Source organism: Peromyscus maniculatus, chromosome 12 (assembly GCF_049852395.1).
Source record: "Peromyscus maniculatus bairdii isolate BWxNUB_F1_BW_parent chromosome 12, HU_Pman_BW_mat_3.1, whole genome shotgun sequence".
Lineage (NCBI taxonomy): Eukaryota > Metazoa > Chordata > Mammalia > Rodentia > Cricetidae > Peromyscus > Peromyscus maniculatus.
In genome coordinates, this window is record NC_134863.1 from 24,776,041 (window position 1) to 24,799,631 (window position 23,591).

Below are 23,591 nucleotides of genomic sequence, written 5' to 3' on the forward strand. Positions count from 1 at the left end.
GAGTTTTTGATTGGTTCAGCAATTTATAAAAACTGCTCCATGTTCTTGGTATCTGGTCTTGACATGTACTAGATTTTAATTGTAGCCATTTTAGCTGTGTGGTGGAATGAAATACGATTTTAGTTTTTCTTTCACTGGTGACTAATGAAGTTCGGTACCTTGTCATGTTTAGTGACACTTCATGTAGTATTGTTTGAGTTGAGTTTTTGCAGGTGATGTGAGAATCAAAAAAACCTTTTTGATTACTGTTTAGTTTTTGAAAACTATCCCAGAGAGATTTTCTTTGTTTCCCATTGATAGCACCCTAGGGGTATTGTAAGGTAAGATATGGCTGACAGAGGTGCTTTTTTCCTTCATGCCTTCTTCCCCATCTCCCTGTCTCCTCCTTCCCTTCCTTTCTTTCCTCCCCTCCCTCCCCCCTCCCCCCTTTCCCTCTAACTTACTTGATCTTTTATTATGTCCAGGGTACCATGTAGGTTGGCCTCAAACTCACTGTAGCTGGGGAGGACCTTGAAGCCTTGCTTCTCTTGCCTCCACCTCCCTAGTGTGAGGATTGCAGCTGTGTGTTACCTACCATCCCTGGGAAGCCTTCTTCTGACAGTAAGGGCTGGTACTAGACTGGAGTGCAGGCCATTTTAGAGTAAGAACGTTATACACACTTACCGAGAAAATACTAAAAGTTTTAAACTGTAAACAACATGAAAATGGCTGCTGTAATCCCAATACCCTGGACTAACCACTATTAGTGTTTCTTAGGTAGTCTCTTAGTATTTCTTTTTGTTTTTGCTTTCCTGTGTGGGTGTTTGTGTGTTTGGGCATTGTTTGCCCGAAACATGTTAGTGTATCTGCGTAAAGTTGTAAAAATGTCTTTTCATACTTATTTCTATTTACCACTTAACCTTCACCGTGAATATTTCCTATTATTCATGTTAATCAAATGTGATATTTCTAATAACTGTACAATAGTCAAGTTTATTATTGACTATTAGATTTTGTAGTTTTTATTATCATAAATAATATTGTAGTATTATGTGAACATTGTAAGGGTTTTTGATTTCTTCAGTATGGAGTTTTTTAGGCTTTGAATATGTATTGGTTAAACTAATTAACAGCAGCAAAAAAACCAATGAATTCAGTTTTTTTGTAGTGGTATTTGAAAAGTCCAATTTCATATCTTTATAAACGATATAGCAGAAGAATTTTAAAATACATTTCTGATCCCAAGAACGTAACAAATTTTCTCATAGGCTAGAGAAGAAAAGTAAAAGAGAATCAGTAGATGGGAATACACACACACACACACACACACACACACACACACACACACACACACAATTTTTATTTAACTTTGTTTATTGTTATTTGGGGTGGGGGTATGTGCCATGTGGAGGTCAGAGGACAACCTTGTGGAAGTCAGTTCTGTCTCCTTTTGTCTTTTCATGGATTCTAGAATCAAACTCAGGTTGTCAGGCTAGTGTAACAAGCATTTTAGCTGCTGCACTGCCTTGCCAGTCCTGGAAATGGATATTATAGTGTCAGATTGTCTTTGGGAGATACTTTGACACACTGTATCTGTCATTTCAGTATGGCTGTTTATTCTGTAGGAGTATACTCCAGCACAGCCGTTGCTTGTTTGTTGGCACATATTGTTCAGTTTGGGCTTTTAGGAATTCTGTCCCTGACTCCTTTGGACATATCTGATCCTTTTTCTAACCCTTGAGGTTCTGGCAGCACAGTGTTTTAGTTTTCACCACATACTCTTTCTTCCTGTCCTAGATGTGGACTCAGCTATTTCCAAGTAGTCATTGGTTTGTTATACTTGGATACTGATAAATAGAAATGAAGTCCTGGGGGCTGGGTGCAGTGAGTGTCGTTCCTTCTCTGCCGACAGACCTAGGAAGTAGAGGTATGTCTGCTCACCCACATGTGTGAGCAGCATTTATACACGTGCCTTTATTTTATGGGGACAAGCATTTCTATGAAAAGAGATTGGATGGAGGAGGAAGAGGAGGAAAAGAACATGACTGAGGTGTGTCTAAATCAGCTGTCATTTTGGTGTGGGACACTCTTCACATGCTTAAAAAACTGAGGACTTGGAAGAGCTTTTGCTGTGTTGATTACATTAATATTTACTCTATCAGAAATTAAAATTTAGAAACAAAAGTATTATAGTTAATAATATCTTTGTTAATAAAAACTTTAGAAAGTTTTTAGATTTGCTTTTATTTTATGCTTTTGAGTATTGTTTCCTACATGTATGTCTTTGTGCCACATGTGTGTTTAGTACCAGTGGAGGTCATACAGATTGGAACTGGAGTTACCGGCAGTTTGAGCCACTGTGACGCTGGGAATCACACCCAGGTCCTCTGTAAATGCAGCACATGCTCCCAAACACTGAACCATTTTTTCGGTTCCTTTTTTGTTGTTTTGGTTTTGGGTTTGGTATTTTGAGACAGGATTTGTTTATGTTGTCTTGGTTGGCTTAAGAACTTGCTATGTAGAGCAGGATGGCTTTGAACTTAAAGAGATCTACCTGCCTCTGTTTCCTGAATTCTGGGAGACATCACAATGTCTGGCCTTGTTTTGTTTTAAAGATCTACTACTTATTATTCTTGTTTGTGTGTGTGTGTTTGTACCTGTGTAAATTTCTGTGCACCATGTGCATATAGGTGCCCTTGGAGGCCAGAAGTCATCTGATCCTCTGGGACTGGAGGTACAGGTGGTTTTGAGCAACCTAATGTAGGTGCTGGGAACCAAACCCAGGTCCTTTCCAAGAGAAGTAAGTCCTCTTAACTTCTCCACAACCCTGCAAAAACAGCTTTCATAAAACAGAAAATTGAATGAGATGTGAGTTGTGCGTTTTTGTAGCTCTCCTCATTGTCTGGCTCGATATAAAATGTTGGGATTTTATACTTACTAATGCATCCGGTCTTGGGTGCTGTCACTTGTTAAACAACCGTCAAATGATGCTGTCCTCATGAGAAAGCACGTGAGTAAAGAAAGTAGATGATGTGACTGCTGTTGATCAGGAAATGGGACAGAGAGCGTGTGTCAGGGCTCCTCAGGAGCTCCAGACTTGAGAATCACTGATGGAAATGGACTGAAACACTTACTGGAAGTGTGTTACTGAACCACTTCAGAGCAGTTGCCTTGAGGCACAGGAGAGAACTTCAGTTCATGCAGTGTCCTGAAAGTTAGAATAGAATGTCCAACTAGAAGTGGTCAACTTTACTTCATTAAGATAACTTGATTTACTCACTCTATTCCCTTTGTCTCTAGGTAACTATAGAATGCTGATACTAGAACAACATTGAAATTTATAGTAATAAGTATACTTGGGATTCCTCAGCCTCCTCACAGTCGATAACAACTGTCCACTTCTTCACCTGACAGATAGAGTTCCTTAGAAGAGTTTGCCTGTAATCGTGGGCCAGGCAGAAGGACTCCCAAGCTGCTGTCTGTCAGTGTGCAGCTTTACCTCCCTGCCCTATTCTGTAGCTTTGGGAGCTTAGAGTTCGAAATCTGCCTGTTGCCTGGTTATGTCTAGTTCTGTCAAGTGTCCAGTCAGTCTCTCTAGCTTTCCTTCCCTTCCTCTCTCCTCTCCTTCCGTTTCCGGCCTTAGATTTCGTCTTTCTTCTATTCCATAAACACCCCAGGCAGTGCTAGCATTCTTTCTTTAGTCCAGTCTGTTTGCAGTATTGTGTCATAGCTTCCTTTTCACGCTTAACGTTTGCTACACTTGGGATCGTCTTGATTCAGCAGTTTCCAGACTATGTTTTGGGACAGGTTCCTTCTGTTCCTATTTGCATAGCTATGTATTACTTTTATTCTCAGCATAACCATTTTTTTTTCTAAATTTGGAGTCAGTTATTTGTCTGGATATGCCAAATACAGATTATTCTTTCAAAATCTTTGACTTTAAGGAGGGTATTAATTAAAAAAGTTTTTATAGCAGACATTGCATTGTGTTTCTAAGAAGAGGAAAAGGAGCTGATGGAGCCAGGGGTGGCATTATAGACAGATGCTGAAGCCGCGAGCCTTGGTGATGGGCGGGGTGGGGTGGGGTGGAGAATCATTAGCAGAGTAGACCTCATTAATATGTCAGCCAATAGCTGTGTATATTACATTGTTAGCATCAGTGGGTCTGGGGACAGAGAGTTGGGGAGGGAGGCAAGTCTGGAAGTAAAAATTAGAAAGACTAAGATAACGACAGACTTGTCAATCTAAATAAGTCTCTCATCCCTGAAGCCTGTCAAGTTGTCATCTTTTTCCGATTCTCCCTTTGCTGTTTTTCCTCTGTACCATTCATTCAATTAGTTAGAGAATGGCGTGCTGTCTTGAAGTATTAGTGTTTTGTTGTACATTTAAAGACCTGGGAAAAGGAGACCTCATATTTAGAATGTGTTTTTTACATCTAGAGTGTCCACCCATAAGCACTCAGTAAGTGTTTTTGTTTTTGTTTTTGTTTTAAATTCTTCTAGCTTTACTGAATTTGGTACCAAACGGGCACTTAATAGGGATCAGAAGAGTGCAAGATACAGGAAATTACAACAAAGAGAGTTTGTGTGTACATGGCATCTTTAAATAGTAAGGTGTATATACTTCCTAGTGGAGAAATGAAACAAGTCTTAGAAAAGAAAGACGCTCTGGGCTTGAGAATTAAAGGAAGGGTTTCTAACAGCTAAGTCTCTCTATGTTCAAGCTTGCGAGAATAAAGAGGTGCATTGAGAACTGTAAGAGAACCACATGGGAGGGGAAGGAGTGGGGATTGCAGGGCTCAGGGGACTTGGACCACGGCAAGAGCAGAGGCTTTAGAGTTTTAGGTGGTGAAATATTTGGGTTTGGTTAATGGGTTTTGGAGTCACGGTGATAATTCTGAATAGAAAACTACAATGAAATTCAGGCTTCGAGGTAGCCCGAGGGTGTTGGGAGGGACTGGATGACCTGACTGAACTCAAAACACCAGGGAACACCAGGTATTTGTTTGTTTTTAAGTTTGATGTATTTTAGCTGGGTGGTGGTGGGGAACACCTTTAATGCCAGTACTGAGGAGGCAGAGGCAGGTGGATCTCTGTGAGTTCAAGGCTAGCCTGGTCTGCAGAGCGAGTTCCAGGAAAAACAAAAACAACAACAACAAAAATTGATGTGTATTGCAGACTGATTTTTTTTTTTTTTTACGATTCTATTATGGTTTTCAAAAATCTGGTAAGCTAGTCTTTTTAGACACTTACCCATTTCTTTTGTGTGTGTATGTGTTTTGAGACAGGATTTCTTTGTGTAATAGTTGGCTGTCCTGGAACTCAGTCTGTAGACCAGGCTGGCCCCGAACTCACAGAGATCTGCCTGCCTCTGTCTCCCGAATGCTGGAGACACTTGCTACTCCTTCAGAGAACCAGCATTCAAGTTCCAGGGCCTACATTGGGTGGTTCGGAGCCTCCAGGGGGCCCTGTGTCTTCTAGCCTCACTGGGCACCCATGCATGCACTCACATATATGTTCACAAAAATAAAATAAAAATAAAAGTTAACTTCAAAATGTTGAGGTCACCCAGGAGTACATGAGACTCTGTATATAAATTTATTAAAAAATGAAACCTCTCAAGGAAGAGGCAGGATGGCTTAATGAATGTCTCTTTGTCACATCTACAAAGTTTTGTTTTTGTTTTTTGTAGAGTACTGTTGTAGTCTTGCTTGGACCAAGGAAGGCAGAAATTCTTTCACATATTGTACGTTTTGCTCTGTGTTTGAGTTTCCCAGCATCTTTGAAAAATTTACGTATTTTATTGTTAGCTCCCTGTGTATGTGTTGTGTGTATGTGGGCACACATGCCATGGCATGTGTACAGAGGTCATAGGAGAACTCTATAGAGTCGGTTCTCTCCTTCACCTTTCCATTTTTCCAGGGATTGAACCCGTGTCTCCAGGATTGCTCAGCGGCGCCTTCGCTCCACTGAACAATCTCTGCATCCCTCCCCCACTGTCACATTCTGTAAATGGTTGCGGTGAGGAGCAGCTTGGCTGAAGTAGCTTATGTTAGAGATGGACTGTGTGTACTTGAGACCCGAGGCACCGTTAGAAGTCCTATGCGAAGGCGATTAGTTCATTCCATTTTGAGTAACAAACTTTTGGGACCATTCTAAAACTATAATTTACTGTCTGTCTGGGTTTGTGCCTTTTTTATAAGTGTGACTAATATTTGAAAATGATAGTATTAATATAATAATTTTTCATGTATGTGTAAATAAAACTGCATTATTATTATTTTTTCTTTTCAGCTGTGCTCGTAAAGACTTGAGTTTGTGAATAGCTGCTGATTGCAAACTTAGAGTGTGTCTTAACTGCACTAAAGAGTTCCTGTTGCTTTCCTTTGTCTGTTTGGGCTGTTTTGGGACAGGGCTTTGTTTAGTCCTGTCTGTATGGGAACTCACAGAGATCTGCCTGCCTCTGCTTCCTCCAAACTGGGATTAAAGACCTCCCTGCCCTGCGAGTTCCTGTTTCTAATTGCTGCAGGTTCTAGTTTCATGTTTGATTTTCTTTCCATCCGTTTAGAAACTGAAAGATATGTTTGAATGGCCTTTTGGAACCCTGTGAATCAGAGTAGTCCCCGCTGCTTTCTGTCTCTCGTCTCTATTTGTTGTACACCCCGCCTGAATATGTGGCCATGTTTCAGTGAGCCTCAGAGTCAAGGTGGTAATTTTACCACTCTGTGCTGTCTTCAAATAACTGACACCAAAAGAACTCGCTTGTTCTGTAGCCTAATAGAATTCTCATCTAGGTTGACCTGGGATTTCACAGTTCTTCACTTGAGGAGTTCATGACCCCTTCATTTCCTTGTTTTGCCATTCTGTTTGAACCTCTGGCTCCCAGAGCTTAAGCATTCTGCTCACACATCCCTAACAGCCACCTGTCTTCTAGTTTACACCAAGTCTGTAAGATGGTCTTTGTCTTTGGTACCACCTTTTTTGTAGTTTTTTGCAAATGTAGTCATGCTAACTGTTGATTTGGGGGCACAAGCCTGAGCCTTCGCAGCCCTAACAACTAGGCTTGGTCTCCTGTCCCCAGCTAACATACCAGCTCACAGAGGAGCAGCAGTGAATGCACAGAAAGGGAGTCAGTTGGTGTCCTCACACTGAGAAGAGGGTCTGAGAGAGGCCCAGTGACTTGCAAGGCCATGGTTGGGGTCTGAACAGAGAGCAGGAGCAGAAGGGCCTCACTAAGTAGTCATGGTCAAGGTGCGCTCCTACCTGGCATCACAGCCTTGTCTGGGCTTAGTCAGCCCTGAGGGGCTCTGGCAATTTGTCAGAATTGTGTGACTTCCCTTTCCCAGGAGACTGTTGCCCGCAGCTGGCATGTTGGGCTTTGGCTATCCCCTTCCCTAGCGGGAGATTGCTGGGGAAATAGCAATTCCTTGGGGCCAGTGTTTGAATGGTCTCGTAGGCCGTGAGAGGCTCTTTGTTCTGAGCACTTTTTGTGTACTTGGATGATTTTCAGAGACTTCTGCTGTATTTTGTAGCAGAATTTCAAAAATTTTGTTTTTAAGAATAAATTTAAAAGGTTGTGGTGAAGAGGTTGACCGAGCATCCTCAATCAGATGAGAATGGACTGCATCATTAGTGACCTTAGAACTCTGGCGTGTTAAGGACAAGCACTCTGGAACCAAGACTTGAAGACAGGACAACAGTGTTTGACATCGTGTGTTTCTTGGACTCTGTTTCTCTAATTAATTGTAAGCATTATGTCTTGAGTAAACCTTATACAGCTTCATAATTATACATTTGGTAATGATTTGTTGACAAGTCCAGGGAGAAAGTGGCTACTAGTCTGTAAAAGATATTGAGCATAGGAAGGGAAAAGAAAAATGTTGAGCATTGAAAACATTGTTTTCATTATTTGATTTAGTTTTCTTTTGATAGGATCAGTTTTTAAAATTTTGTACCTTTTTTTGATGTAAAAACAGACATCAAGATATGTAAAGTGGACTTCTAGTTCCTGATACTGTATTGACTTGTTGGAACCTAACCTTCTTTGTGCTTGTGACCTCAGCATTAGTCCTTAGTGTGACAATGAAATCGGAGTTGTTGACCTCCACTGCATGCTGTTAGGTCTTATGAACATCCCTGGCCAAGACCTCATTCATCAGTTTTTCCCTCTGGCTCAACAAAGTTTCTCAGGTTCATAAACTGTTTTTGTTTCTCACAGCCTATTAATTAGTTGGTTAGCACTTCCTTAATTTGCTGCACATATGCATACAGTCACTCTATGTAGGCTCAGCAAAAGATGAGAATACAGTTTTGGGGTGGGTGGTCACAAAAGACTATTTCATGTGTGCATGACAAGCAGAAATCAGGCAGGTTTATTCAGTGTGCGCACATTGGGAAGAGAGCTGTGTGAAGAGGTCCAGAGCTAAGCCGTGTTTTTAGACTGACATGAGCTTTAGGGTTAGAGGTAATTCAAGTTGAGCAGTCCTGTCATTGTCTTGGCTCTGTTTGATCTGGAAGAAGTCTTGCTTACAGGGATGGGGTGGTTACTAGGATAGGGTTACTTCAGCTCCGGGGGACTCCGTCCTGTGAGTGTCCTGGGTATCCACGGTGACACAGAAGAAAGGTTAAGGCCAGTGATTTATCTATGCCATCAACCATTCAGGAGATGAGCTAGATTACACAGACACGCCTGGAGAGGTAGACAGGTAACGCAAAGTAAAGGAGACAGACAGAATCATAGAGAAGCCAGGCTTTGATCTTGGATTTAGTTACCTTGAAGCCCAAGTGAGGAGCTAGTGCTTTTTAGCAAAGGTGGTCTGTTTCTAGTGCCCGTTACGATGCTCCCCTTGTGTATGAATACTCTCAGTCTGGAGGGAGCTATCACATCAGCTAATCTGCGCTTTTGCAGGGTGGGTGATAAACTACTTTATGTGAAAGGGCAGACCTTAATGACAGAGCATATAGGTGAACATAGTACTTTGTTTGTGTTCTGACAAATAAAGCTTGCCTGGAGATCAGAAGGTGGAGCTAGCCACTAGTTAACTATAGAGGTCAGGCAGTGGTGGCACACACCTGTAATCTCAGCACTTGGGAGGAGGAAGCAGGAAGATCAGGAGTTCGAGGCTACTCTGGGCTACAGGAGATTGAATCGGTCTACAAGAGAAGCGGAGTGCTCGCTTTTGATCCCAGCACTAGGGAGGTGGAGACAGAAATATAAAGTGGGTGGAGATAGAGTCTCCCGCATTCGGTCTGAGGATTTGTAGAGGTAAGAAGTTTCTAGTGGTTGCTGCTCTGCTTCTCTAATCTCCAGGCAAGCTAGACACAAGCAAAATACCATACAACAGAGAGCAGGATGTTTATGCTGAAAATAGGAGAGCCTCTATAGAGCAGAGCAAGGAGGTGGAGTCAGTTCTGTTGGGAGTCACACTTGTTACAAGATCTATTTCTCCATAACTTCCTGACTGTAGTTATGCCTAGAAGAGTTAACACAAGGCCTTCGTTTTTGTTACTGACTTTAAGGTAAGGTTTGCTATGTAGCCTGGGCTGGCCTCAGCCTCAGGATTCTTGTCTTTTAGTCTCCCAAGTGTTGGAACTCTAGGCATGTGTTACCATGCCATTTCATTTCTGATACCCACCTCCACACCCCTTGTCTCCGAACAGTTTTCTGTAATATTGTTATTTAACTATCCTATGGTTTGGTTTTATTTATCCCTCTTCGCCAGAGTGGACTTTATCGTGGTTGGTTTGATTTGATTGCCGTGTGTAGGAAGAAGGGACAGATGACAAGGAGTTAATACCAATAAACCTTTTTGGCTAAATTCAAGCAACTTAAGAAGTACAGAATGAGTAGGCAGAGCCTACTTGGAGTCCATCCTCAAGTTTCAGCCTGTCTGTCCTGTGGGTGATGTCCTAGCCTCCCAAACAATACCCCTCAGGTTATTCTGTTAGAAGTTGTACTTCTGCACAATGCACATTGGACATTATGCACTTCTAAAATCAGCTTTGTTTTTTTTAAACAGATAAGTGTAAAGCAGGAAATTACTTTTACTGATGTATCTGAGCAACTGATGAGAGACAAAAAACAAGTCAGAGAGCCAGTAGACTTACAGAAAAAGAAGAAGCGGAAACAACGCTCTCCTGCCAAAGTAAGAGAATGTGTTAAGGTGTGGTCACTAACCTTTTCATTTTCAGTTGTCGGTTTATCTTGTGGACAGGAACCTGTTGGGACCTTAAACCAGATGCAGAAGTCTTACCATGGTTTAGTACAGTTGGTGTGCTGCACCAGCTTCTGCAGGAGGGATAGAGGAGAGGCATACCTGTGTGGATGTGGTGGGCCATGACTTCATTTCTCTCTTCCACTCCTATCTCTTTCTTTCTAAAAATGAATTTCTCTCTTTCATTGTCTTCTTTGTATTTAAAAACTAACAAGATATGTAGGTTCTTGCTTGTTGTTCATATTTTAATACAAATGTTAATGTTTTGTGAAAGTTGACATTGACTATTCATCAGAGACACCTTTAATAGAATGTACGCTCCCTGAGGGCAGAGATCTCATTTTATTACTATATCAAGGGCCTGAAGGGGGAGGCTAAATGAACCCTTAATGTTTCGTGGCTCAGGAGTGGATTGGTAATAGATGCTATGAGGAGTTGGTCTGCTTTTGTATTTTTCCTCTTGCAGTGTCAATGTCTTGATGGTCTGTAGTATGTATGTGGCATTGACAAGTTATTTCTCCCACGGTTTCACCCTATGTGGTAAAGAAGCTGCCACCCCTTTGTCCCCTTTTTGGAAACAGGGTCTTATATAGCCGAAGCTAGCCTTGAAGATGAAACCCAGAATGACTTTGGGTTTCTCATTCTCCTGCTTCTCCTCCTAAGTGCTAGGATTACACAGGAGTGTCCTACCATGCATAGTTCTAGGCAGCGCTGGTATTGAACCCAGGGTTTTATGCATGCTGGACAAGTGCTTTGCATCCTGAGACACATCTTTGGTTCCCCCTTTAAAATATATATATATATATTATTTTATTTTATTTTTTTGAGGCAGAGTCTTGGTAGGACCTAGACTATACTGGCTTTGAACTTGGAATCTTCTACCTCTATCTCCTGATTACTAGCATGAACTACCATGCTGATTTAGTAGCAGGATCTTTTTGATGGCTGCTTACTGTAATTTTTATTTAAAATCATTATCGTGTACAATTATATACTATAATGGGCTAGAGCAACTAGTACTGTATTGCAAGAGCAGATTGCTCAAGTTTCAGCAGTTTTGTGAGTCAGTTGCTGAAGGCATTGTTAGCTCTTAGCATTAGCCAAGGTGAGGATGTTTACACCATGTGGATTGGGAACTGCTTCCTGCTGCTTTCATTTCCCGCTGTTAACACAGCCCTTGCTGCTGTCTTAGGGACATAGACCCCTATGGTGTCAAAGTTTGAAAATTACGGTATAAAATAATAGAGTTGTATTTCTAACTGATTATGATTCTCTGCCATATTTCCTTTCTGTCTTCAAAGTTTAGTGGATTTGTGTAAATCCACTTTTCTGATTTTTCAACTTGTACAGTGTGTTTAACCCATTTTTGCACTTAAAGTTAACAACAATATTTTTTGTTAGTTTCTACGGTGCTAGGGATGGCACACACTCATGCACACACTCACATGGGTCCTTGCTCATGCTAGGCAAGCATTATACCATTGAGCTATATTCCCAGCTCCATGAAGTTTCTTAAGTATTTTATTAGCTGCATAATACGTTACTTTGACAAGATCATGTTATAGTTCATGATTGTTTTGTTGAACATTGACAAGATCATGTTATAGTTCATGATTGTTTTGTTGAACATTGACAAGATCATGTTATAGTTTTGTTGAACATTGACAAGATCATGTTATAGTTTTGTTGAACATTGCTGTTGTATTCTCGCCTCCATTTGAAGTCCATGCTGTACATTTATCATTGTGTTATGGAATCAAAGGATATACACTCCATTCCATAATAGTTGTACAAGTTATAGCCCAACCGAGTGGATGTGACTGGTGCTGCCTGCACTCCCGAGAGCCTGAGGTCAGACTTGGTCTTCTGTAGCCCACCACAAGAGTCATACTGGAGTTGGAATCATATTTCTTCAGTTTGGGGTCATACTGAATTCATATTTCTCATTTGTCTGACATTTTGTGTTTCACATTTTATGGAATCCCTTCTTTCACCCTCACAGCCTTTCTTGTTTTGGAGTCTACTGTTTTTCTCAGTGATTAATGTCATTCATTTTTATTGTTACTGGTTTTTACATCAACAAATCAAATTCCTCAGTAATTTCAGGGCTTGTGAAAAATTAACTTCTATAATTATAGTAGTGGTTAATTGTGCTGCTTTGTGCTCATTGTTTACATATGGGGAATCTCTTCTAAGAATGTAAAGTTTATTTATTTTTTTATTGTATACATATGAGTGTTCTGCCTGCATGTGTGTCTTTACACTACATGCATGCCTGGTGCCTGCAGAGGCCAGGAAAGGTCATCAGAGCCACTGAACCTGGAGTTACAGGTGGTTGTGAGCTGCCATGTGAACACTTAGGAACTGAACCTGGGTTCTCAGGAAGAGCAGCCAGTGCTCTTAACCTGAGCCGTCCCTTCAGGCCCTCTGTTTTCAAGACTTTTAATCTATATATGTGCTAAGTTATATATTTTCCTAGATATTTTATTAATGTTTTTCCGGTGCTATTCTGTAATTTAATTCCTTTTTTTTAAAGGATTATTTTCATTATTTTAATTTTTTTTTAAATTTGATCTATTGTATGTGTAGGAGTATTTTACCTGAGTATATGTATGTGTATTACATGTATGCCTAGTGTCGATGGAAATCAGAAGAGGGCATTGGATCCCTTGGACCTGGAGTTATGGATGGTTGTGAGCCACTGTGTGGGTGCTGGGAATCAAACCCAGATCCTTTGCAAGAGCAATAAGTGCTGTTAACTACTGAACCATTGCTTCAGCCTATTATTAATTATTGTTGTGGTGGTTTTTTGAAGCAGGGTTTCTCTGTAACGGCCGTGGCTGTCCTGGAACTCGATTTGTAGACTAGGCTGGCCTCAAACTCACAAGATCCTAGTGCCTCTACTTCCTGAGTGCTGGTATTAAGACCTGCAGCACCACGCCCAGCAATTGTTTTTATTATGTATGTGTATGTGTGTGCATATGAATGCTGGTGCTCTTGGAGGACAGAAAAGGCTATTAGATTCCCTGCAGCTAGAGTTACAGGTAGTTGTGAGGTACCTGATCACAACTGGGAATCAAAACCAAGTCTTCTGCAGGAATGGCCCATGCTTTTAATCAAGTAACTCTCCAGCCCCAACTTAATGCCTTCTGAAATTCTCACTGAAACCTGGATCATTGCTGTCCAGTAGAGGATTACCCAGAACCTCTTTTGGTGATATACTCTCTAGGCCTTTGGTGGGTGTGTGGAGGGTGCTGAGAATGAAACCCAGGGTCTAATATGTGGTTGACAGATGCTTTACCTTTGAACGACATTCGCAGACCTACTGAAGCATTTCTAAATGTACATCATGTATTCAGAGTTTTGCTTGTCTAAGTCAGTTCTTTGAAGATTTCTGAAAGTACCACCAAGGTATTTTGTCCCAATCAGTGTAGTGGCCAGATGAGAGACAACCTGTTCTAAGTACAGTACACATAAGAGAGCATTTTAGGGCAGTCCTTTCAGGAAATTCTTAGAACAATGACATACTATAAATAATATAAATCAGACACAAATGAGTTACTTTAAAATTGTTCACAGCAGCCAAGCAGTAGCGACGCACGCCTTTAATCTCAGCATTTGGGAGGCAGAGGCACGCAGATCTCTTGAGGTCGAGGCCAATCTGGTGTGCTCCAGGATAGCCAGGGCTATGTGGAGACCCTGTCTTAAAAAGGAACAACAAATACAAATTTGTTCTTACATCTTATATATGGTGGGCAGAGAAAAGTGTGGTTAATTTGAACATTGATCTGCAGTGTCCCATGTCTGAAGTGTAGGACTTTGAGGTGTAAACTGAGTTCTTTTATATCTCCTCAAAAGTGTGTTAGTGCCATACTTCAGATGTTTCACTGAAGTAACTTATTCTGCCATTTTTTTCTTTTTTTTTTTTTTCTTTTTCTTTTTTTTTTTTTTTTTTGGTTTTTTCGAGACAGGGTTTCTCTGTGTAGCTTTGTGCCTTTCCTGGAGCTCACTTGGTAGCCCAGGCTGGCCTCGAACTCACAGAGATCCGCCTGGCTCTGCCTCCCGAGTGCTGGGATTAAAGGCGTGCGCCACCACACCCGGCTCTTATTCTGCCATTTTTGCATGAAGACAGACAAGTTTATCTTGGGTTTTATAGCTTATAAATCAATGCCTTGATTATTTGAAGTATTTTACAATTTTTAAACTTCTCAAAGGTCAAGGTGTAGTGTATGCTAAGGAAGTGTTTAAGACTTGGGGAAAGTTGTCAGAGGGTGGGATGTTTGGGAATAACATGTAGTAGATGGTGTGAGAACTAGAATCCATTATCTTTGAGGGCTAATCTCCTTTAAGACCTTTTCCAAACCTTGGTCTTTGCTCATCACCGGTATCTGAGGTCTATGCTGTCATTTCGTCAGATGGCATCTGGAGGGGAAATAAACCCAGAGTAACACAGTGGGACTCTCAGCAGATAGAGCCCCGGTCTGCTCAGCTGTGGAGGTGCGTCAGCTGTGGAGATGCGGTGCTTTGCCGACGTCAGCCGCTGCAGACAGCAAGCAGTTGTCAAAAGGCTTTGCAACTGGGTGGGGACTGTTACCTAGGTTAAGGTGTTTCCTCTATTCTGAACTAACCTGTTTATGAAGGTAGAGGAAATGGTGGTCACTTGTTTCTTTCAGATGTCCAGTTTCTCCTTGGGGTGAGGGGTGTAAAGAGCTGCTTTGATTGAAGTGGGTTGGGTTAAACCCCAGAGCCTCATGCATGCCAGATGAGTGCCCTACTGCTGAAGCACCTACTATAGCCCAACCCAAATATTATTCCATTCCTAACCTAAATAGTACATTTAATCATAAATCCTCCTTTGGTGTCTCAGTGCTGATGTAACAAACCTTTCAAACCCCATGTCTAGTACAGCAGCCCTGTGAGAAGGCTGTTCTTTCCCCTCACGGTGGAGCCTCAAGCACTGGACTTGGAAGTGTACTTGTTGACTGCTTCTGCCTGCTTCACTGACTTGTTCCTTAAGGACAGGCTACTCATTGTTCCATTGCTGGAGCTGTGGGCTACTCAGCATCACTTTGTTTTGCCTCTTTAAATCTGCATTGTTCTCTATTACAGCTAGCTGAAGTTATTAGAAGCCTGTGAAGTCTGTAAATGTAATACAGCCTCAGTGTATTAATGTCAGGGGTCGTACCCCCAACTCCCAGGTGTTGGTTGTCTGTGGTACATTTTCCAGTTACAGACATCTAGGCTCCCGCCCGTGAAGATTCTTACTTGGGGGTGTGTATATACTTGAAAAGAGCGTCAGATGATTAAGCTGAAGACCTTTAAGTCTTTGCCATCGCCATTGACCTTCATGAGACATTTTCCAGCTCAAAAGAATTTTGTTAGGATTGTTTCCTTAACATTCATGAATTCTAAGAAAGCTTTTTAATAAAATTTAATATTCCTGTTATCAGGTAGTATAAACAATTGCTAGGCTTTTCAAACTCTTTAGTAATCAATCAAAGGCAGTGTGATTTTAATTACTTCTATTCTGTTGTATTTCTCCTTTTTACTTAACAGATAATTTGAGTGCCAGTCTCTTGACAAAAGCTAAGGGAAGGAGGTGGGTTGTTATTAGATCCCTTTAGGAGATCTGAATAGGAACTGATTGTTAAGATTGGTGCTGAACTCTGGAAGGATTAGCATGCTGCACACAGAGATTATGAACCATATGGTCATTTCCCAACAGCTTAGTATATATCATGGGCCCAGGAAGAGAGTTGGACTTGGGGATCAAAAAGATTTAAGACAATGATTGTTAAATGAGAAAAAACTATCATCATTATCATCATCATCATCATCATCATCATCATCATCATCATCATCATCATCTTGGTTTTCAAATCGGAGTGTAACCCTGGCTATCCTTGATCTCGTTCTGTAGACCAGGCTGACCTTGAACTCACAGAGATCCACCTGTCTCTACCTCCCAAGTGCTGGGATTAAAGGTGTGCGCCACCACTGCCTGGCTGAAAACAGTTATTTTAAAAGGAGAAAATGGCTGTGTCAGACATTTGCCACACCTTCTCCATGCTTCTTCCTTGGGTTTTTGAAGAACTATCTTTGAAGATGAGACTAGTTAGGAAAGTAGGAAATCAGACATAATGCTAATGGGAAAATGAAGGAAGAAAATTAGAAAAATAGCACACTGGTAATTCATTAATCTGGTTTTCCCATAGACATGAACTATTCAAAGGATTCTGATGATGAAAACAAAAAAAAAAATCATCTTGTAGAGACTAACATGAAGGGACCTTTCTAAAACTAATGGTCAGAGGCCAGTGAGATGGTCTGACTCTGAGTTTGATTCAAGGCCCATACGATAGAAGGCCCATACGATAGGAGACTGATGCCTGCAAGTTGTCCTGTATGTCTGTGCGCACACGCACCCCTCCTCCAAACCTTTTAAACCTCAAGGCCAGTATGACGAATATGAGTCATATTCCATTCTTAGGACATAGTGAGTTTCATGTTCTGACACTGTTAAAGCTTGCCATTTGAAAATGAAATTTGCTAATAAGTAAAATGTAGTATAAAGACATAAATCCTGAATAAGGAGGTTATGAATGTGAGGGACTAGCTCTGACTAGTATAGCCAGATGACTTTTACTCTGGATGACCTTGTTAAATGCCTTTGGAGAAGGAAGAAAATCCTTTTTTTTTTTTCCTTTTTTCTTCTTTAAAAAGATTTATTTATTATGTATATAGTGTTCTGTCTGCATATAAGACTGCAGGCTAGAAGATGGCACCAGATCTCATTGCAGATGGTTGTGAGCCATCATGTGGTTGCTGGGAATTGAACTCGGGACCGTAGAAGGACAGTCAGTGCTCTTAACCTCTGAGCCATCTCTCCAGCCCCCCCTTTCCTTTTGGTTTCTCAAAACAGTTTCTCCATGTAGCTCTGGCTCTTACTCTGTAGACCAGGCTGGTCTTGAACTCAGAGATCCACCTACCTCTGCCTCCTGAGTACTGGGATTAAAGTTGTGCCCAACCACCACCTGACAGGAAGAAAATCTTTAAAGTCCTTTTCCCACCCTCAGTTGTAAGCAAAATGTCTCATAATTGGTGAGGATTTAAACCAGTGGTTCTTAGCCTTCCTAATGCTGCAACCCCTTAATACAGTTCCTCATGTTGTGGTGACCCCCAACCATAAAATTATTTCCTAGCTGCTTTATAACTGTAATTTTCCTGCTGTTATGATTGTAATGCAGATATCTAATATACAGGATATCTGATGCGATCCCTGCAAAAGGATCTTCCGGCCCCAAAGGGGTTGCGCCCCACAGGTTGAGAACCATCGATTTAAATCATCTCTAAGTTCTCTGAGTTTGAATGTCTTAAACATTGATGTCAGTTAATATTGGAAGGGATCCTAAAGTTCTTAGGCCTTAGATTAAAATATGAACGGATAATTTTAGTAATATGTACACACAATTAGAAAAGCCATGTGTGTCTTTTGACAAGAACCCTTTCTTATGGAGGAGTGTGATCGATCCTGGAGTGGAGTCTCTCAATTAAAGAGACAGAGTCTAGGCCTTTCCTTGATAAAAAGAGGTGTGATACTAAGAGAGCCTTCCTCACTCCTAAGACCCTCCCTCCTGCTCTCTGCATGCGCGCATGTGTAATAAATATATAAATAAATATATGTGGTGCTAGCTAGAAACAAAGTTGTCTCAAAATAAAAATACATAATGAACCATGAGAGTAGGGACACAGAATAACTAGGGAATTCCGTTAGATACCAACCAGGTTCTCCCTTTCTCTCTCTCTCTCTCTCTCCCTCTCTCTCTCTCTCTCTCTCTCTCTCTCTCTCTCTCTCTCTCTCCCTCTCTCTCTCTCTCTCTCTGTAAAATCTTAATTTAACACTATTGAACAATGGCTATTTAGATTACTGCTAATGTGTCCTCTTGGTAAGTGGAGAGCCTGACTGCTCGGTCTTTATAATCCACTGTCTGGGCTGAAGTAGCGGTGACAGGCAGCTAAAGCACCTAGGGTGGCTGCTGCTGTGAATGATTCCAGCCTTGGGGGACTCAGGACATTGCTGCCAACAAAATACAATCCCCAGCCAAACTACACAATGCTTTCTCCTGTGTCCTAGGAGTTAAACATTAACCTCCAGCCCCTTCTGCTGTAATGGAGACCGTATGTTGAGTTTGGGGGGCGGCGCAAAGCAAAAATAGTTTTTGGTACTAATAGCAAGTAAGACAGCTAATCTTTAGGGTAAATGTCTCAAACTATTGGATCACAATTTTAAAAGACCCTGACAGGGTATAAACAGGAATAAGTCAAGTTGGAGCTGAAGAGATGGCACAGCGGTTAAGAGGCCTGGCTGCTCTTCCAGAGGACCTGGGTTCAGTTCCCAGCAACCACATGGCTGCTCACAACCATCTATAATGGGGTCTGGTGCTCTCTTCTAGCATGCAGGCATACATGCAGATACAGTACTCATACATAAAATACATAAATAAATAAAAAGAATAAGTCAAGTGTATGCCGAGAAAGACAGATTGGCAGAATTCATCTTCTGCTCCTCCCATACCTGCACTTGGCCTTGGAATGCTCACCTCTCTATGGTACCTAGTCAGTGGATGATCTGAAAGCCAAAGATGGACAAGTACATTTTTAGCAAAGCTTTTTGTTTGTTTGTTTGTTTAAAGAATGAAGTGTTAAGCTGTGAGGGCTGTTTGGTATCGGTAGCAGGCAGCTCTCTCTCTCTCAGTGATAGGTGCAGAATCCACTGTACCCCAGACTCCAGGTTTAGACAGTGGGGTTATAGCAGTGAATGAAAGAGGCAAGTTCATGTGGATACATTTCCAAATTGGAAAACCAATAGATGCTTGTTTGTGGCAAGGTGGATTTTACTCTGTCCCTGTAAACAAAAATTCGAGTTCCACTTCCTAACAAAGGAGATGAAAATTAAATTTAGCATGTTTGAAAATTTGATATTTCTACTTGAACTTACAAATATGCTGGATTGGTTTTAGTGTGTTTGCTCATAAAATAGTGGTGGTGTCTGTTTCATTTCTATAGTTCTACCTTGAATGAAGATAGCATGATGACGTCCAGTGCTGAAAATAATGAACCAGAACTCGTAACTGTCCATAAAGGGCTTTGTATAGTCAGGGATTACATCCACTTCACAGTAGGCAACGTAGACCAGAGCTGTGCCTAACGAGACCTTTCCTTCCAGTTGCTGGGCTGCAGAAGCCATTGAATGCCATGGCTTTTGGCACTTAGATCTTATTTTTATCAACCTATGTGAAAAGAAGAAAGCCTGGTATTATTGTCCTATTTGTTATGTATAATACTTAGCATCATTTTCTTTTGCATATTTTGAATCCTATTTTAAGAGGGTTTATGTATTTTCTTTTTATACAGTGTTAACTTACATTATTATTATGTGACTTGGAGGAACTGAAAAAATTTAAACTTGACTAGCCAGAAATCAACTTTTATTCTCACTGTCTGTTCAGGAAGCTGTGACACCCACTTCCATTCTCCTGCCAAATGTGTCCCTTCTATGTGTTGGGTGCATAGACTTGAAGCATTGTTGACCATGTTGGCAATCTGCCCAGAACCCAAGTACCCTGTATAATTTGCATACTAATTATCATTGATTTGCATGCAGTGTAGGTTGGACTGTCTCCCTGAATTTAAAGTAAAAAGATACTCTAAAGATGAAAGCCGCTACCTTACTACTTCTCTCTTCTAGCTTGAGGAAGGGACTGGAGCTGTGTGTTTGTAGCCCCAGTCAGTTTCCACGGTCCCTCGTATTTCTTAAGATGGTGTCCAGATCTCTTCCTGTGTTAGGCAGTCTCTCACTTTACTTCCTTTCTTTCTCTCTCCCTTTTTTTGTTTTGTGTGTGAGAGGTGAAGTGTTGAGACAGGGTCTCTCTGTGTAGCCCTGAATGTCCTGGGACTCTCTCTGGAGACCAGGCTGGCCCTGGACTCACAGAGAAGAGATCCACTTGTCTCACCTCCTGAGTGCTGAGTTAGTGCACTACCAATCCCAGTTGACTTTCTGTAGTCTTTCACCTGCAAAGTTGTTTCCCGCCTCTGGCTCATGCCTCCTGATCTCATCCTGCTTTTTCCTCTTTTCGTCTTCGAGTTCTTGCTGTGTAGCCCAGGCTGACCTTGGACTCGCAATCCTCTGCCTCAGACTCCTGATCTCCACCACACCTGCCATTCTCCTGCTTTTCTATGCTTCTTCCCATCATCTGTGCCACCCTTTTTCTCACCTCGATAATGATAGAAGGAATCATTTTTCCTTCTCACTCTGCTGTGTGGCTACCGGGAGGCAGGACAATGCTACATGCTGAGTAAGTTGTTGATAAGGTAGCATTCGTGAGGCGGAAGGGCAGCTTTCACCGGTAATTGTCCAGACCAGACTCAGAGTATTCTTAATTGCAAGATACCCAGGGTAGTCAAATTGGTTTCTTTTCTCCTGTCTTCTTCCCACTCTGAATTATCTGACAAGTATTTTAGGACATGTTCAACAGTCTGGTTCTACAGTACCATAGAGATGCTAGACAAGACACCGTACTGGGAAACTTAATTTTCTCTTTTTTAAAAAAATAAGAAAATAATAACAAGTAAATTCTAACCTGACTCAAAAATGTTTTAAGTTTGTACAGTTATCCATTATTTTATCTGCTCAGTTCATTATCCCTCACAGTCAAGGTGTAAATACTTTTGAAGTAGTTATTAAACATCTACAAATAAACATTCATATGCACTTGGGCACTATATATCTAGGTAAATATATATATATATATATATGGCTAGACCATCATCTCTCTAGACACTATCCTTTTGTATCAAAAAATTATACAGTGGGTTCTGAACCTTTTTGTATAACAAATTCTGGTGTTTATTCCATTCAAGTAGATAAAATTTCTGTTTACAATCACCTAAAATTAAATTGTATTGGTTTTCTGAGCTTTAGCTGTTCTCAGTGATTGATTGATGCCTGACTTTTTCTCCTTGCACACATGAGAATTTAAAGTGGAAAATCAAACTGCTCACTCTAGCTGCCCCTCTGGGACCATCAGCATGACAAGGAGGTGGCAGGGTGCCCCCTGGTTTTTAGTCTGGTTTTACCTACTCTAAGTAAGCCATATTCTCCTGCATTAGAGGTACCACTATTCTAATAGTCTTTCCGGATTATTTCTGAACAGTTTACAAGCTCCACTGACCATTGCTTCTATTGTCCTTTTAAAACAGTATTTATTTACATTTTAAAAACTTTGTTTTGTTTTTGCCTTTTTTAAACTAGATCCTTACAATAAATGAGGATGGATCACTTGGTTTGAAAACCCCTAAATCTCACGTTTGTGAGCACTGCAATGCTGCCTTTAGAACCAACTATCACTTACAGAGACATGTCTTCATTCATACAGGTATTGACTACAAACGGCTTGTGGCCGCTAAGATTATTATCATTGTTCTTTTCATCTTCGTATAAATGTCATCTAGTCTTAAGACCGGAACTAACTTGGCATTGTCAATCAGAGTTTGTAGCCAGACTGTTAGGAGGAAACCAAGAAAGACTTTAAATGAGAAGACAATTAGCATGGATATATACATTTAATAATCTTAATTGGGTACTTACTTGGCTTAAAGCACTCTTTTTAACTAGCAGAACTGCTTAAGAATGTATTAAGAACCTGTCCCATTCATCTTTCTGTGCTAGGTGTATGACAGCACAGGCAGTGTTTGGAAATCAGGTATTAGAAATGATAGCTAACAAAAGTAGAAGTTGAAAATCGTGAAATTGTTGAAAATAGAACTAAAGAGTGATTTCACACCTTTGGAAAAGCAAGCTAGAAATGTTAGATGCCTTGGGGCAGGGGGTAGAGGAGAGGGAGTAAGGAGCGAGAGTTGATGAACTAGGAAAATGTGGTGATGGCCAGAAGCCAAAGGAGAGAGGATGCAAGGAGGCTGAGGAAGTGCCAGGCCCTCAGAGGCCGGAGCTGGCAGGGAGTCTGTGGAGCAACACCCAGGAGGTATTCTCTCTAAGGGTCTAGCCACAGTGGTGGAGGCATTGGAGGCTCGAGGCAGCTCCTGAAGGTGAGAGGAAGCTCCTGAAGGCAGGGAGAGGAAGGTGTCCAGGAGCCTTGCAGCATGAAGCCAGGCTTCCCAGTGGAGCAGACCCCAGCATTCTGGAATGAAGAGCGCTCCAGCAGAGAGGGAGGGAGGGAGTGTTTCCAAGGAGGGGTTTCCTTCAGGGTGTTGATACAGTTCTGAACTCGGGAGAAGATAGGTAAAAGGGCAAGGAGGGATGGTCAGCCACAGAACAGATAAGGAAGAGAGAGGAGATAGAGGACACGCTGGTGACCTGGAGAGTGCTTTATTGTATGTCTTTCTCTTTTCGTTAGAAGGATGTCAATTGAATTTTTTCTGTGTGTGATTGTGAAAATGTGAGATTGTAAATCATGGAGGAAATTTTTGAGGGAAAGTAGAACTGTTAATGAAAATGCTTTTTAAAATCATAAGGAGTTTTAGAATTTTCTAAAATTGGGGCTTCTAAGACTATATAGCCTCAGAAATAGTGAATTAAAATGTTGTTTTATTCATTAACTAATGCATGGATGTCAAATTATTTTAAGGCGAAAAACCGTTTCAATGTAGTCAATGTGACATGCGTTTCATTCAGAAGTACCTGCTCCAGAGACACGAGAAGATCCATACCGGTGAGTGCTGCGTCCTCCCTAAGCTCCTCGGTGGGCGGGCGGCCAGCGGCTCGGCAGGCGGAGGGAGGGCAGGTGTCTGAGAAGGCGCAGGTCTTGACAGCTCTAGTCGTCCCTGCTGGCTTAGAACCACCAGTCTCGGCTGTCCTTTCCTCTCCCTCAGTAGCGCTTCAGTGTCCTGTCCCGGTGAACTACTCTGAATAGTTCCACAATAACCTGAATTACGTAGGAGGAGGAAACTTTGCTGAAGAGCTAAGTGCAACGATCACTCACACTGATTAGCTCGTGGCCTAAACACTAGAGCGGTAGTACCCTCCATGTCTCTCCTTTCTGTGGCTACTGTAGTGAGAGAGACAACTAACTGCTGGTGGCTGCTCCTCGGGGTAATGATTTACAGACGAGTATTTCGGAAGATCACTTTTTAGTATATAGGATAACATTTGAAAGCAAGTGTGTTTTTTATTTTTTTTTAATGGAAGTAAAACCAAGTTTTAGAAGTGACTTGATTTAGTAGACTGTTGACTTTTCTTCTTTGATACCCCTAAGCATTGTGAAAGATGGTTCTTTGAAATTGAGTTATGATTTACAGTGTTTTTTTTGGGGGGGGGGAGACTGTGTGTGTGTGTGTGTGTGTGTGTGTGTGTGTGTGTGTGTGTGTGTGAGAGAGAGAGAGA

At 41.4% G+C, this 23,591-nt stretch overlaps 1 protein-coding gene across 6 annotated transcripts in view; it reads left to right on the forward strand.

Annotated features, from left to right (window-relative positions):
• Znf148 (zinc finger protein 148) overlaps window positions 1–23,591 on the forward strand; it is a 127,875-nt gene that overhangs the window by 69,660 nt on the left and 34,624 nt on the right. For 5 of the 6 annotated variants that reach the window (XM_006974538.4, XM_042259212.2, XM_076548752.1 and 2 more), the window contains 3 exons: window positions 9,998–10,123; window positions 21,504–21,627; window positions 22,837–22,920. In XM_006974538.4, the coding sequence (XP_006974600.1) occupies window positions 9,998–10,123; window positions 21,504–21,627; window positions 22,837–22,920 (334 nt within the window). Of the gene's footprint in view, window positions 1–9,997; window positions 10,124–21,503; window positions 21,628–22,836; window positions 23,532–23,591 lie in introns of all 6 variants that reach the window. The other variant, XR_013043718.1, reaches the window with a different exon arrangement.